Raw genomic sequence first — 13,000 nt, 5'->3', positions numbered from 1 at the left:
TATAAGTCATTACAAATGAACACCTCAGACCATATCAGAACATAACCATAAGTCATAACAATGTCGACAGATACACAATTTTGTAATTTTGTTTCCAATGAACACCTCTGTGAGCCATATAACCATAACTCATAACAAAAGATTGCTTTATAAATCATAACAAAAATTTTAAACCTTGATTTGCTCCAGAACCTCAGTGGAATCTTCCATGGGTGCTTGAATGCCTCTTCATTAACACTTTTCATTTCACGCATTATTTTTTCCCAAGCATTTGCATGACTGACAGTTGCAGACGTCCACATCAATTCCTTTAATTTAACACCTGAAAACTTCTTCCTGAAATTGCTATATAAATGCCTAACAAGAATATCACATATCAAAGGTATCCACATTAGTACCTAAGAAAATAACTCATGTCTCAAAGGTATCCACATAAAATATGACTTAACAATAATGAATACCTAACACAAAACATTTGGTCAACCTCTGGTTGCAACTCATCAAGTGCAGACAACAATCCCTGCATTACAGTCATGGATATGTAAGTAATAATTAAAACATACCAGTCAGAATATCTAAGCAATAATTAAAACAGACCAGTCAGACATAGTGGCCCCTTCTAAACTAACATCCTGACATGAATCTTTTTGGTCAATGCCCTCAGTGGTCCCATCCAAATTAACATTCTCAAATGAATCTTCTTGGTCAACTACAGTTGTATCTTCTACACCAGTGGTTCCTCCTTCATCAAACTTGTCACCTAGATTATTCAAATCTTCAAAAGTCCCCAAATCATCAAAAGTTCCTTTTACACCATTATTCAAATCATCCAAGGTGCCATATTCCAATTTGTCTTCTTCTACACCATTGGGGCCTACACTGTTTTCTAGAGACAATATTTGCTCTTCCCCATAAACTGAATACATGACATATAGATGTACATTCCCATTGATCAGTGCAATCATTTTCATTATATTTGTTCCTGCATCATCTTTCAACAACACTAGCTCATTATCATCCATTGCATCATAATATCACAAACTCTCTACTTTTGAGTATCCTAAACCCTTTAACCCACCTAACACCTCAAAATAACTCCAGAAATCAAGGTCAAGTTGCCAAACTTCCTCTAACTCTTCGTAACCTAATCTGTTAAACTCAACAAACACCCCCATGTTGGATAACACACTCAAACCTATCACTTATGACATAATAATGTAGAAGAAAATGTAGAAATGAGTCTTCGAAGTAGGAGAAAATGTTAAAGGTTTACTTTTTAAAATAGTAAGGACATAAACGCACCTTAGAATGGAAATGAACAAAGGTGAACGTTGATGAGTTGCGTCTTCTTCATAGCTCTAACTATCGTCGTCTTCTTCGCTCCAATTTCTTCTTCTTCGCAGCAGTTAGGGTCTCAGACAATCTGAAGTAGAACTGTGAACTAATGTTCAAACATTATGTTTCTAAAAGTATGAACTAATTGAAACAACAATAACAACATGCATATTAATAATTGAAACAACAACAACAATATGCCATTCACTAATTCACTATGCCACGTTGATGTTTTTTAACGTTTTTCCACTATAATTTAACAGAAGGGACATATAAGGCTAACAGAGGTGTCTTAAAAGACTATATTGTAATATTTTTGAATTGACATATTAAATAGAAACCATAAATTAACTTGTGAGACTAAACGATGAATTAAGCCTATTTTTTAAATGGAGACGCCAATTCATCTGACAATACCATTTCTTCTAATTTTTTGTTTAAGAGTATACCAGCGCCAGACAGGCACTCCGTGTCCGTCTGTCTTTTAATGAACACATATGAAAATATATACGATATTGTTTTATTTAATATTAATTTTAAATGGAAGTTATATATGAAGTTAATAGTAGAAATTTATGTGAAAAATAATAGGAGTGATTTTAATAGAAGTTATTATGTAAGTTATTTAAGGACAAAATTGGTAGAAAAATAGGCTACACAAAAATTAATTTTTTCCTTTATATATTGTTATAGATAATATTTTTGAATTGAGAGATTAAATAGAAACCATAAATTAACTTGAGAGACTAAACAATGAATTAAACCTATTTTTTAAATGGAGACACAAATTTATGTGACAACACCATTTCGTTTTAATTTTTTGTTTAAGAGTATACTAGTGTTCAGACGGGCACTCCGTGTCCGTCTGTCCGTTTTTTTGATGAACACATTTAAAAATATATACGATATTATTTTATTTAATATTAATTTTAAATAAAAATTATATAAAAAGTTAATAGTAAAAAATTATATGAAAAATAATAATAAGTGATTTCAAAATAGAAATTATTAGAAATTATTATGTTAGTTATTTAAGGACAAAATTGATAGAAAAATAGATAGAATGATATTAGTTTTAATTCTATTTTTGTCGCTTCATCTAATAATGATTAGATTATTTTACGCAAGTCACCAAATGGTTATTTAATAAAATCATTTTTAATTTGTTTGAAAATATAAAAAATGAAAGAGTTTCTCATTATCCATTAGTATTATTTTTTAATTAAGATCAATTTCCTGCTGAGCACTCCTAATGAACTGTCATAAATTGACATTAAGAGTTGAAGTATAATTAATTTCCAACAAAACTGTACACCAGTAGAAGAAAAAACAAGACAAATTACTGTAGGATATTTGTAGCATTTATTTAGTTGTGTCGGAGGTCAAACGTCAATAACAGCCTTATCCAATTCAATTCCATTCCGAAACAAAAACGTGGCAGCTGTATTATATCCACACAAAAAAACAAATCCGAATCTAAAATAATTTCACCGGTAATAATTTATTTATCCACGCGGAAATAAAGTGAATTATTATTTTATCTTGCTGAGTCAGATTATGTTTATCCATTCCAATTTATTTATTTATTACTAAAATTTAAATAAAAAAAAAGTTAGAAAAGCGTGTTTTTCAATTCCCACGTGGATGATATAGTAGTAATTTACTTGCAAACGAGTAAGGTGTAACAAGAATAACGTTGAGTGCTAGTTTGTACAGATAATCACCAACCGACTTTTGAAAACGATTTTTATCTATCCATTTCCTAAATTAACCTCACTTTTTATATTTTCTTCTTCTTCTTTATTCTTTCAATCCATTTTCAATTTCTCTCTTTATCTTCACCAAACCCTATTTTTCATCCTCTTCTTCCGTTCATCGCCGTTAACGACTTTCCGTCGAATCAACCGTTCAACCGCGTCGCGTATCGTCGTCGGATAAGGTTCGCCGGGCTGTTCAACATGGAGTGGGTTGTCGGCGGCAAGTTTAAGATTGGTCGCAAAATCGGAAGCGGTTCGTTTGGTGAAATTTTCGTCGGTAAGGAACTTTTTCATCTGTTTATTTTTTCGTATTTTATTTATATGTATTGTTTTAGATATATGCTGGTTATGACTTTGCTGATTTTTTTTGTTGTTGCTTTTTTTCAGCTTCGGATATGGATAACTCTGAGATCGTAGCTGTTAAATTGGTTTGATTTCGTTATTCAATTTTCGCTTACTTTGAATTTTTAATTTTATTATTATTATTATTATTTCTTTTCATTTTTTAAGTATTTTTTAGGAACTTGAGAGTTTGCATAAATTTTTGTTGCTTACCTTTACTTTAGAGTCATGATAACTCATTGCTTTAGTTGATTCTCTGGTGATCTAAGGAATAGTTGATTTTTTCTTGATAATATCACCATATTGTAGCTGGATCTAAGCAGTTTGATACAATTGAATTAGGGTTGGGTTTTACTTTTTGATTTGCATATAGTGATTAGATCCTATAAGTAAAAGCTTTGGTCAATGTCCGCAAATCCTAGCTCAACGGGTAGAAGCCGTTTTTGCTAGGTTGGACACCATTACTACGGAACACTGGTGTGAGTTTCTATTGGTTATTACCACGTCGTCTACCGATGAAAAACACTTTGGTTAAATTTTAATGAAGAGAACTATACTTGCTAGGTGTATGCTCTGCCGTTTTCCCTGTATTTTTGACATTCGTTTGCATTATATTGTTCGAGAGCTATGTACAAGGTCTTATGCTGATTCATAGTTGTTGCATTTCTATTTTGTAGGAGAAGAAGAATACAAGGCATCCACAACTATTGCAAGAGGCCAAATTGTACAGTATTCTTCAAGGAGAAAGTGAGTTATAAGAAGAATTTGTGTGTTTTAGATGACGTTACGATATTTGAAGAAGGTTATGTTATTTGATTTTTTGTTCTGATTCGTTTGACACTTTGGATTTTAGGTGGTATTCCAAATATGAAATGGTGTGGTACTGATGGAGACCATAATGTTCTGGTTATGGATCTTTTAGGATGTAGTCTGGAAGATCTTTTTGTCTTCTGTGGGAACAAGCTTTCTTTAAAAGCAGTTTTGATGTTGGCCGACCAGATGGTAACGACCGATTCATGTCTGGATTGTTTCTTTTGGTTTTCATGAGGCAGCATTAGTTTCTTGCCGATTTTAGATATTAATTTGGAAAATAACTCCCATGTTTGTTGCATATCAATATAGTAGCAGTTTTATCATCTAGAAGTTGCCTCTGGTATTTAATGCTCCCATCGACATGGGTTTTCAATGAAAGCATATTAATGCAAAGTGATTTCTGTTTTATTTACTTGACTACAGCTTTCGAGAATAGAATACATGCATTCCAAGGGATTTTTACATAGAGACATTAAACCAGATAACTTCCTAATGGGTATTAGGAGAAAATCAAGTCAGGTAAAGTCATTCAAATTTATCATCTTCAATGGCTAACTTATGTTGATAATTTTCATGTCCCATAATTCTTTTTATGGTTCCTCTTTCTTACATTTTCTTTTTATGGCTCCTCTTTCTTGCATTTTCTTTTTACAATTCGGTACATAGGTTTATATTATTGATTTCGGACTAGCAAAAAGATACCGGGACCCAAAAACAAAAAAGCATATTGCTTACAGGTATATTTTTCTCTGTTTAATTTTATTTATATTTTTATTCTTCTATTTTGGATCATTGTTTTACATGTCTGGCCTGTGTTCTAAGGCTTTCTTGTGTGATAAATGTATTACATTTGATTACTTTTCTATTTGACGAGATGATTTCTTATTGATTTTTCAGTAAAAATTTATGATGAGGTGAGAAGTGTTTCTGCTCAAGATTATAAGTCTTTTGAAAAATAAAAATTGTTTTCACAATAAAATTTACCAAGTGATACAGTTTCTTCTTTTTTTCGTCCTTTCAATGCCTTACAAAAGTTCTAGAGGTTTGACCAAATGAAACCAGATTGTTTTAATATCATGTATGCAGTAAAAAATGGGAAGGTTATACCGAACGGAAGATAAGTTGATTATTGGATTACATTTAATAGATGCCTTCAATCAAGTTTTTGTTAGTTTAAATCTTCTAATCATCAAACACTTCTGTAACTGGTGTGACCATTGCCTATTTTCCTATGCCATCCTCTATGTGTATTTTGTTAAAATGGTTTCTCTTTTTTTTTTTTTTTGTAAATTAAATGCACATTGTTGTGTTTATCAATGGAAAATCTTCCTACTTGTAATCTGTGTAATCTCATATAATTCCTTTCCCGAACTCTTTTGATTGTTTCATTCTCACTGTTACTTTTGCTTTGCCAGTTTAACTAGCAAGGTTATCATTGCCTAATGGTTTGACCTTGATAAACTTATACAGAGAAAAGAAAAATTTAACAGGGACTGCACGATATGCAAGTTGCAATACTCACTTAGGAATTGGTATGTTGAAATAAATCTCTTTCTTTACAGTTACAACTTGTAACCTACAATTTTGACTCTATTTTGGTTTTAATTTCATCAGAGCAAAGTCGCCGTGATGATTTGGAATCTATTGGCTATGTTCTTATGTACTTCTTAAGAGGAAGGTATGTTTCTTCCTATTCACTGCATATGAGTATCAATTGCACATGCTTTTAAGGTAAAATTAGGGCTTGACTCTACGGTTCTTGCATTTTAGCCTTCCTTGGCAGGGATTGAAAGCTGTCACCAAAGAGGAAAAATATAACAAGATTCGGGAGAAGAAGTTATCAACTCCCATTGAGGTATAAATTTTGAATTCCATAAAATGACTAAGCCCCTGACCCCTAATTTAGTTTTTAATTTCTTTTCTTCTTGCCCTGATACTTTGGGCATTAGAATCCGGATTAGATTTTGGTATGAAATATGCAAAAACAAGAAGAGCTTTTAAGGGTTGTTATGATTAATCAAATATTAGTTATCCTCTTCTGAGAGGTTTTCTTATTGAATTTCTTTTTGTTACTCAGAAGTTTAATGAATCTATATTTCTTGTTCTAGACGCTCTGCGAATCATATCCTGTGGAGTTCGCTTCTTACTTTCATTATTGTCGCTCTTTGGCATTTGATCAAGATCCAGATTATGGATTCTTAAAGCGTCTGTTTCGTGATTTGTTCACTTGTGAAGGTATTGACTTATCTTTTTAATCTTACATTGGATTTTAAGTAATTGCTCTCAATTGGACATATATCACATTGTTGATGATAGTTTGCTTATTGGTTGATTGCTTTAGCCTGTTGACTGTTGGAGGTATTATAAATGAATGCTACCTTGTATTTAACATATCTTCTCCATAAGAATAAATTCATGTTTTCAAGTTTTGCAAATTCTATGTTGAGAATAAGATATTTAACTGTATCACGTACTACCGATCTTAGTGTTTGAAAGTTGTTTCTAGTGGTCTCCTGTGTTGTGTTTACCTTCTCCCCTGATGTCATAAGAAGCTTATCTGGCTTAATTTAATGAGCAGGATATGAGTATGACAATTTATTCGACTGGACCATCCTAAGAAATCGGCAGGTGCAACAGACAAGGAGACAGAATCAATCATCTGTTAGTATTTTATTTTGAACCTTCAACTATATTTATTTAATTATGGTTTAGCTTGCTTTTACTGGAATGCATATGGATTTTCTGATAGCCTGAGTCCTGATTATTGAAGTTTCCTGATTTTATTCTCTTTCTCACTTTTGAGTCAATGACCATTTGCAGACTTCAGATGCCGTGCCTAGTGCTGTTCCTAGCAGTATGGAACCATTGGCTGTGGAAAAGCGCACAGGTAAACTTTAGTCTCCTATGTTTATGCCATGTGTGATTGAAGTGATTTCCAGATGCATTTTTTATTTTCTGGTAGAATGAATTATAATTTGAAGTGACGTTTTATGCTCATTGGAAATTGGGAAAAAGGAAATAGTTTGTGATTTATGTGTTGGTTAGTTTTCATGGAACTGTGGTTTCTGAACCATAATATAGTACTTGTTGCTCATATTTAAATAAGATATGAGATTACCTCCGTTTGCCGTCAAATGAGATACAACCCCAATGTTTATGTACCACTAATCATCAAAAGGAGAAATAGTGAGGGTATGCATAGCAGGTTGAATGTCCATTGGAGCATATGAGTATGTTGGCACTGCATTTGCAACATGAGCCTAGTGAGATGACTTTGGACCAACAATGTCGGGTTGTTTGCTTGAGTGATATGCTGTTGGATACGAACAAGGTGGCGTGGCCCATGGATGCCGCGATGGGAAGCCCCATTGTTGATGTTGGTTCAGGTATGATGGACAGGCCCTCTGCTGATGCGGGTAGAATGACGAAGGCCGCTGCTATGTGGGGAATGACCCCCACCATGTCCATATCCTCTTCCTCGTCTGTGAAGGCCGCGATTGCTCTGGCCTCCACGATTAGTAATGTTCCCGTGACGAATTTGGGATTCTATCCTACAGTATCATATGCATCTGTTAGCCCTGAAATGAGTTGAAGAACCAACTGTTCATTAGATACAGAGCACAAACATTAGCCCATTGGTTAGAGAGAGACTTGAGATGTTGAGAGAAGGAGGATGCATCAGAGAATTGTTCCATATGGGTTTGCGAAAACTCTTGTTCTAGGTAGAGAGTCTTAGAATTTTTGTTCTCGTAAAAGATGTCGAACAATTGATTTCAGCGGTGGAATCGTGTTCGATGATGGTGTCGAGTAGTTCATCGGAGATGGTTCTTTATATCCACTGCAAATAAACAGCGTCAAGGCGAAGCCATAATCGGGGATCATGGTTTTGAGAGAAGGTGTCGTGTCTAACTCAGTGGGTGAGGAAGGAATTATGTGATCAAACACTTAAATTCTTGCCTGAATTTTGAATAAGTTCGGACCACGCGTTGTATGTGCATTTTTCAATACTTGCGTGATCTTGATGAAAATGGTGATATTTGGAACAGTTTGGGCAGGGTGAATGGGAGTATACTTGTGAATCTATTAAACATTTACAATTAATATTAATAGTAAAATTGTTATATTTACATATTCTAATAATATTTACCAACAACTTCCATGTAATCATTATTACTGTTAATACTTTTCACTTGGAAGTTTTGCTCTGCTATACTAGTGTTGAGCTAAGCTAGACTTAAAAGTTTGCACTATAGTGGACTAATAATGCAATATACTGATCACATTCTGATTCCTGTGCATCTACTCCCTTTTCAGGAATCAATAATTCTCCTCAATTTCCTGTAACAAAACTGCTAACGAATCTTGATCGTTCAAACACGCGTGTGCATCCTAAGCCATCCAATGTTAAGAAACCGAATGCCAGGAATCATACTGAAAAACATGTAAGTTTCTAACAACACGGTAGCCTCACTTCAATCATAAATATTTTGTTTTGAGTTTTTACTTGGCTGAAGAAATTCAACTGATTGAAATAATTTTTTTGCAGAATGTAAACAATGGTTCATCCACTTCATCTGCCTTGCAAAAATCAACTACAGGAGTTGTCTCCAAGCCTGAAAGGTCCACAGGAACCTCAAACCTAAGTCGTGTATTTGGTAGTAACTCCCATGTTTCAAGCAGCTGGATGCCTTCATTGCGACGGATTTCTTCAACCAAATAACAGGTAAGAAAATCACTTCTCTAGAGTATGGAGTTGGACTGTGCTATATTATTACCAGTTCTGTCGCAAATTATATCAGTCGTATAATTTTTGGCTGAGTCACCACCCTTTGTTTGTTTCTCAGATAGTATTTTGGAGGAGTCCCTTGGAGCTTGTTTTAATTTTCAGTGTTGCAAATCACTCACCTTACCAGAAGAACCATAGACTGTAATGACAACCAAGATTTCTGACATGATTAACTTCCTATACACGGTACCTTCATATCAAGTTTACTTCTATCAAATTTACGACTTGTCACGCGATAAGTGTTGGAGAGAGGGAAACATCAATGGTTTAAACAATTTTGAAGAACAAGGCATGGCGGTGGATACGAGCGAGACTAAGTCTGGCTGGTTTATTATTTTCTTGGTCATTTGATTTTCTTTCACGCATTTAGAACAGAAATTCCACTGTCTCTTCACGTGTACAGTTAGGTTTGCTAGCATTCAATTTGATTGTAACCGATCCCCAACAATTAAATTATTCACAGATCAATCCTATTCATAGTTTATTAAAACAGATATTTTGTGTTTATTCTAAGTCCTTACCAACCTTCTGGCTGTGGTTAGAGTGGACGAAATTTATAACAAGTCAATACCGAATAATTCCAACCATTTAATGCTGATTGGCGTCTCTGCATTTTTTTATTCATAAAATGACTAATGTTAAAACTTGTCCTAAGGGCACAAGTTAAAAAAAAGTTGGAGAAATATTTAGTTTTTGGAATGTGTATTCAATATTTTTTTTATATTTTAAGCATTATTTTATTCAAGTTAATTTTTTTTTTAATTTTAAATTTATAGTATCTTTAACATGTGTTTGTAGAGCTTGTAGATCACAATTGTATTATTCTTGCATAAATTATTGATTAGAGGCTCAATTATTTCATGATTTTAATGGAATAAGAAGAGTGAAGGTAAAATAGTCATGAAATATTTTGGCAATTCTTAATAAATTATATGATATTTTAAGCCACTTAAATCTCATAAAGAAGTGATTAAATGTTTAAGCCAAAATTGCATGGATAAAGAGCAGTTTAGGAATTTTAATTGGTGTGGGGGGTTTGATTGTCATTAAAACAACATACGTGTTGTGTTTGAATGAGTTTTACTTTTTAGGTTTTAAAAATTATTTTGTAAATTTGTTTTTAAAAAAAGTTTCGAAGAAAAAAGGTTAAATAATGTACGACCATGATCAATGGTCACCCCCAATTGTATGTGCTAGGTGAGGAGAAATATCATCATCATCCCTAATTGTTGAGATGAGTTTTCTTCCTAGGTCATGTTCATAACTAGACTACTGTAGAGCTCTTGAATGTTGTAATGTACGAACTTGATAAATGATGTTTTCTTCATTTTGAAATTGTGAATTGAATCGGGGATCTTTTTGATTCGAATTATGATAATTTTGATTCTTGATTTGAATCAAGCAAGGGCTTGGTTGTAATGTAGGAACTTGATCAGTTATTTTTTATTCTTTTGAAATTGTGATGTGAATCATGGATGTTTTTTATTTGAATTATAACAGTTTTGACTCTTATTTCAAATTAGGTAAGGGTTTGGTTCAAACCAAATAATTTGATTTTGTCTTTTAGATTTGTGATTTGAATCAAATTAGGTAAGTGTAAACATCATTAGGACATGACTATAACAAATAGCAAATGTTTCGGGATGAGTTAATTCATAAAATTTTATGAGTAAGAATTTTATCCAAAGATTTATGATAAATTAGATTTATGATAAATTGTATGTAGGATAAACGTTAAGAAGATCTACGACCGTTTTTGAGGGCGTGCAAGACAGACTATCACACAAGATCTCAAATTTGTCAAAGTTAATCTGTGGCTATGGAATCTCATAAATTTTTTATAATAGTTAAATAATAATTAGATATGAATTTTATTTGTTTTTTTTAATGATTAAATATTTTACATAGAGATTTTGAAAAAACTGAGACGACTCTACGACTCTGTGAAGGCCTATGTGGTTAGGGCTCTCTTAAGCTCTACATTAAGAGTGATAATTACACTAAGAATAATTTGGTATAAGCATAGTGTAATGAAATCTTGGTTGCTGTCGTAGGAAGCTTTTAGTGAAACAACTAACTTTTGTATATCATAAAATAAGTGTGTCACAATATATAATGCTAGATGATTTACTTGTCGTAGGAAGCTTTTAGTGAAACAACTAACTTTTGTATATCATAAAATAAGTGTGTCACAATATATAATGCTAGATGATTTACTTGGATAAGCCCATAAACGACTGGCATGGAGATGCATCAACATTAGATTAAGAGTAACTCATAAGTGAGAAAAACACTAGATATCCATAAAAAACTTTAAGGTGATAGATATGTGAATTCTCTAACTTATAAATGCTCAGATCTCCACATTTGTAAGCAATGTGGGACTCCAACTCACATTTAACTTTGTATTTCTAACCCCCTCATGTGTGAGTGCACAAGACTCCCCTCAAGTAGAAATTCTTTTGTCTATATACATTTGTACCACCGCTGACACCTCTTCCTGAACATTTTGATACACCTCTTTTCTTGCATTTCGACTTTAACGAGACACCTCTTTTTGGGCATTTCGATTCAAGTAAGCCGGTCCTTTTATTCGAACAAAAGGTTCATGATACCATTTGTTAGATCATGAGGAGAGAGCAACACACAACTGAGAAAGACACCACATATTAATCCAAAATCTTAAGGTGATAGATGTGTAGGTTCTCCTGCTTATAAATGTTCAAATCTTCATATTTATAATCAATGTGTTGCTCATGAAAAAGAAGGTCCCAAAGTAAAAATTCTTCATCGTGTTGACCTCCCGAATTTATTCTAAAAGTGGTATCATGAGCCTTTGGTTCGAGTGAAGGGATTCGCTCATTTGTATCAAAAATTTCTTACTGGGTAAGAAATGGTCTGTTGGCTCACTTGTATCAAATTCTCTATTAGATATGAGGTGGTCCATTGAAAAATATCAACGGCGGTACAAGTGTACGTGGATAAAAGAACTTTCACTTGAGGGGAGCATTGTAAAATCTTAAGGTGATAGATGTGTGAGTTCTCCCACTTATAAATATTCAAATCTCCCTATTTATAACTAATGTGAGACTGACTCATTTAATTTTTTATTCTTAACAATCATGACCCATGTGAGTGTTTTATAACTTATAGGGTTGGCACAACATATCACTAGAATGTTGCGTAACAATGTAGAAATTATCAAATAACACACTTGGATAAGTCCAAAACTATAGTCTCATGGTTCGTAGTGGATATTTCTTTTTCTATGCTCAAGTATGGAGGGTTTGGATTGGTCATGGTCTCTGTGAGTGATGCAAGTCTTATACTGTTGCCACTAACATTTTTTTATAGGAATGAATATGTGATTTATCATGGTAGTTGAGTCAATGAATACATGTTTTATTCTTGATAGATAAGTCGAGTTTATATTTGTGATTGAATAGTCAATTCGTTGAAAAGGTGTGTGAATTAAGATGGTGATTGTAGGCCTTGAGGGATACACAAGTTACTATAGCAGTTAATACCAATTATACTTTGACACAAGTAGTTTAGTAGTGAGATATTCAGTGGTTCTTGCTTGAAAATCCATTGAGATTAGTAGCATCTCACTCCACGTTGTTGTTTCTATTTCCCCTCAAGATAAGTAGGTGCAAGAACTGGATTCATAGTCGGAGGTTCAATGAAGAAGACTCGTTGTAGACCTTAAAAAGTGAGAATACGTCTGGTTGCTTTATATTTTCGGTGTCATGTCTATTCATGTGTATTGCTATCATTCAATTTGATTGTAATCGTTCCTTCCAACAATTAAATTATTCGCAAATCAATCCTATTCATAGTTTATTGAAATAGATATTTTGTTGAACTTTATGTTAGCATCCTATTAAGGTTATCTCATGTGGACTTGGGTTTATTCTACTAAGTCCTTACCAACCTTCTGGTTATGGTTAGAGTGGGAGCATTTAAC

General features: G+C 33.2%; 1 protein-coding gene across 1 annotated transcript; it reads left to right on the top strand.

Moving 5' to 3' along the window:
* The first annotated feature begins 3,016 nt into the window (after window positions 1-3,016).
* Window positions 3,017-9,540, top strand: LOC127084617 (uncharacterized). The gene is made up of 15 exons (XM_051025106.1): window positions 3,017-3,369; window positions 3,480-3,520; window positions 4,112-4,181; window positions 4,288-4,436; window positions 4,671-4,766; window positions 4,914-4,984; window positions 5,718-5,779; window positions 5,862-5,925; window positions 6,018-6,102; window positions 6,356-6,482; window positions 6,826-6,908; window positions 7,068-7,134; window positions 8,562-8,689; window positions 8,794-8,970; window positions 9,092-9,540. The coding sequence occupies exons 1-14, from the start codon at window positions 3,294-3,296 to the stop codon at window positions 8,965-8,967; spliced, it is 1,293 nt and encodes a 430-aa protein (XP_050881063.1). The 5' UTR covers window positions 3,017-3,293; the 3' UTR covers window positions 8,968-8,970; window positions 9,092-9,540.
* The last annotated feature ends 3,460 nt before the right edge of the window (window positions 9,541-13,000 follow it).

This window comes from Lathyrus oleraceus, chromosome 5 (genome assembly GCF_024323335.1).
Source record: "Lathyrus oleraceus cultivar Zhongwan6 chromosome 5, CAAS_Psat_ZW6_1.0, whole genome shotgun sequence".
Taxonomy (NCBI): Eukaryota; Viridiplantae; Streptophyta; class Magnoliopsida; order Fabales; family Fabaceae; genus Lathyrus; species Lathyrus oleraceus.
The sequence above is the reverse complement of the archived record's forward strand: the minus strand, read 5'-3'. Positions and strand labels throughout refer to the sequence as shown.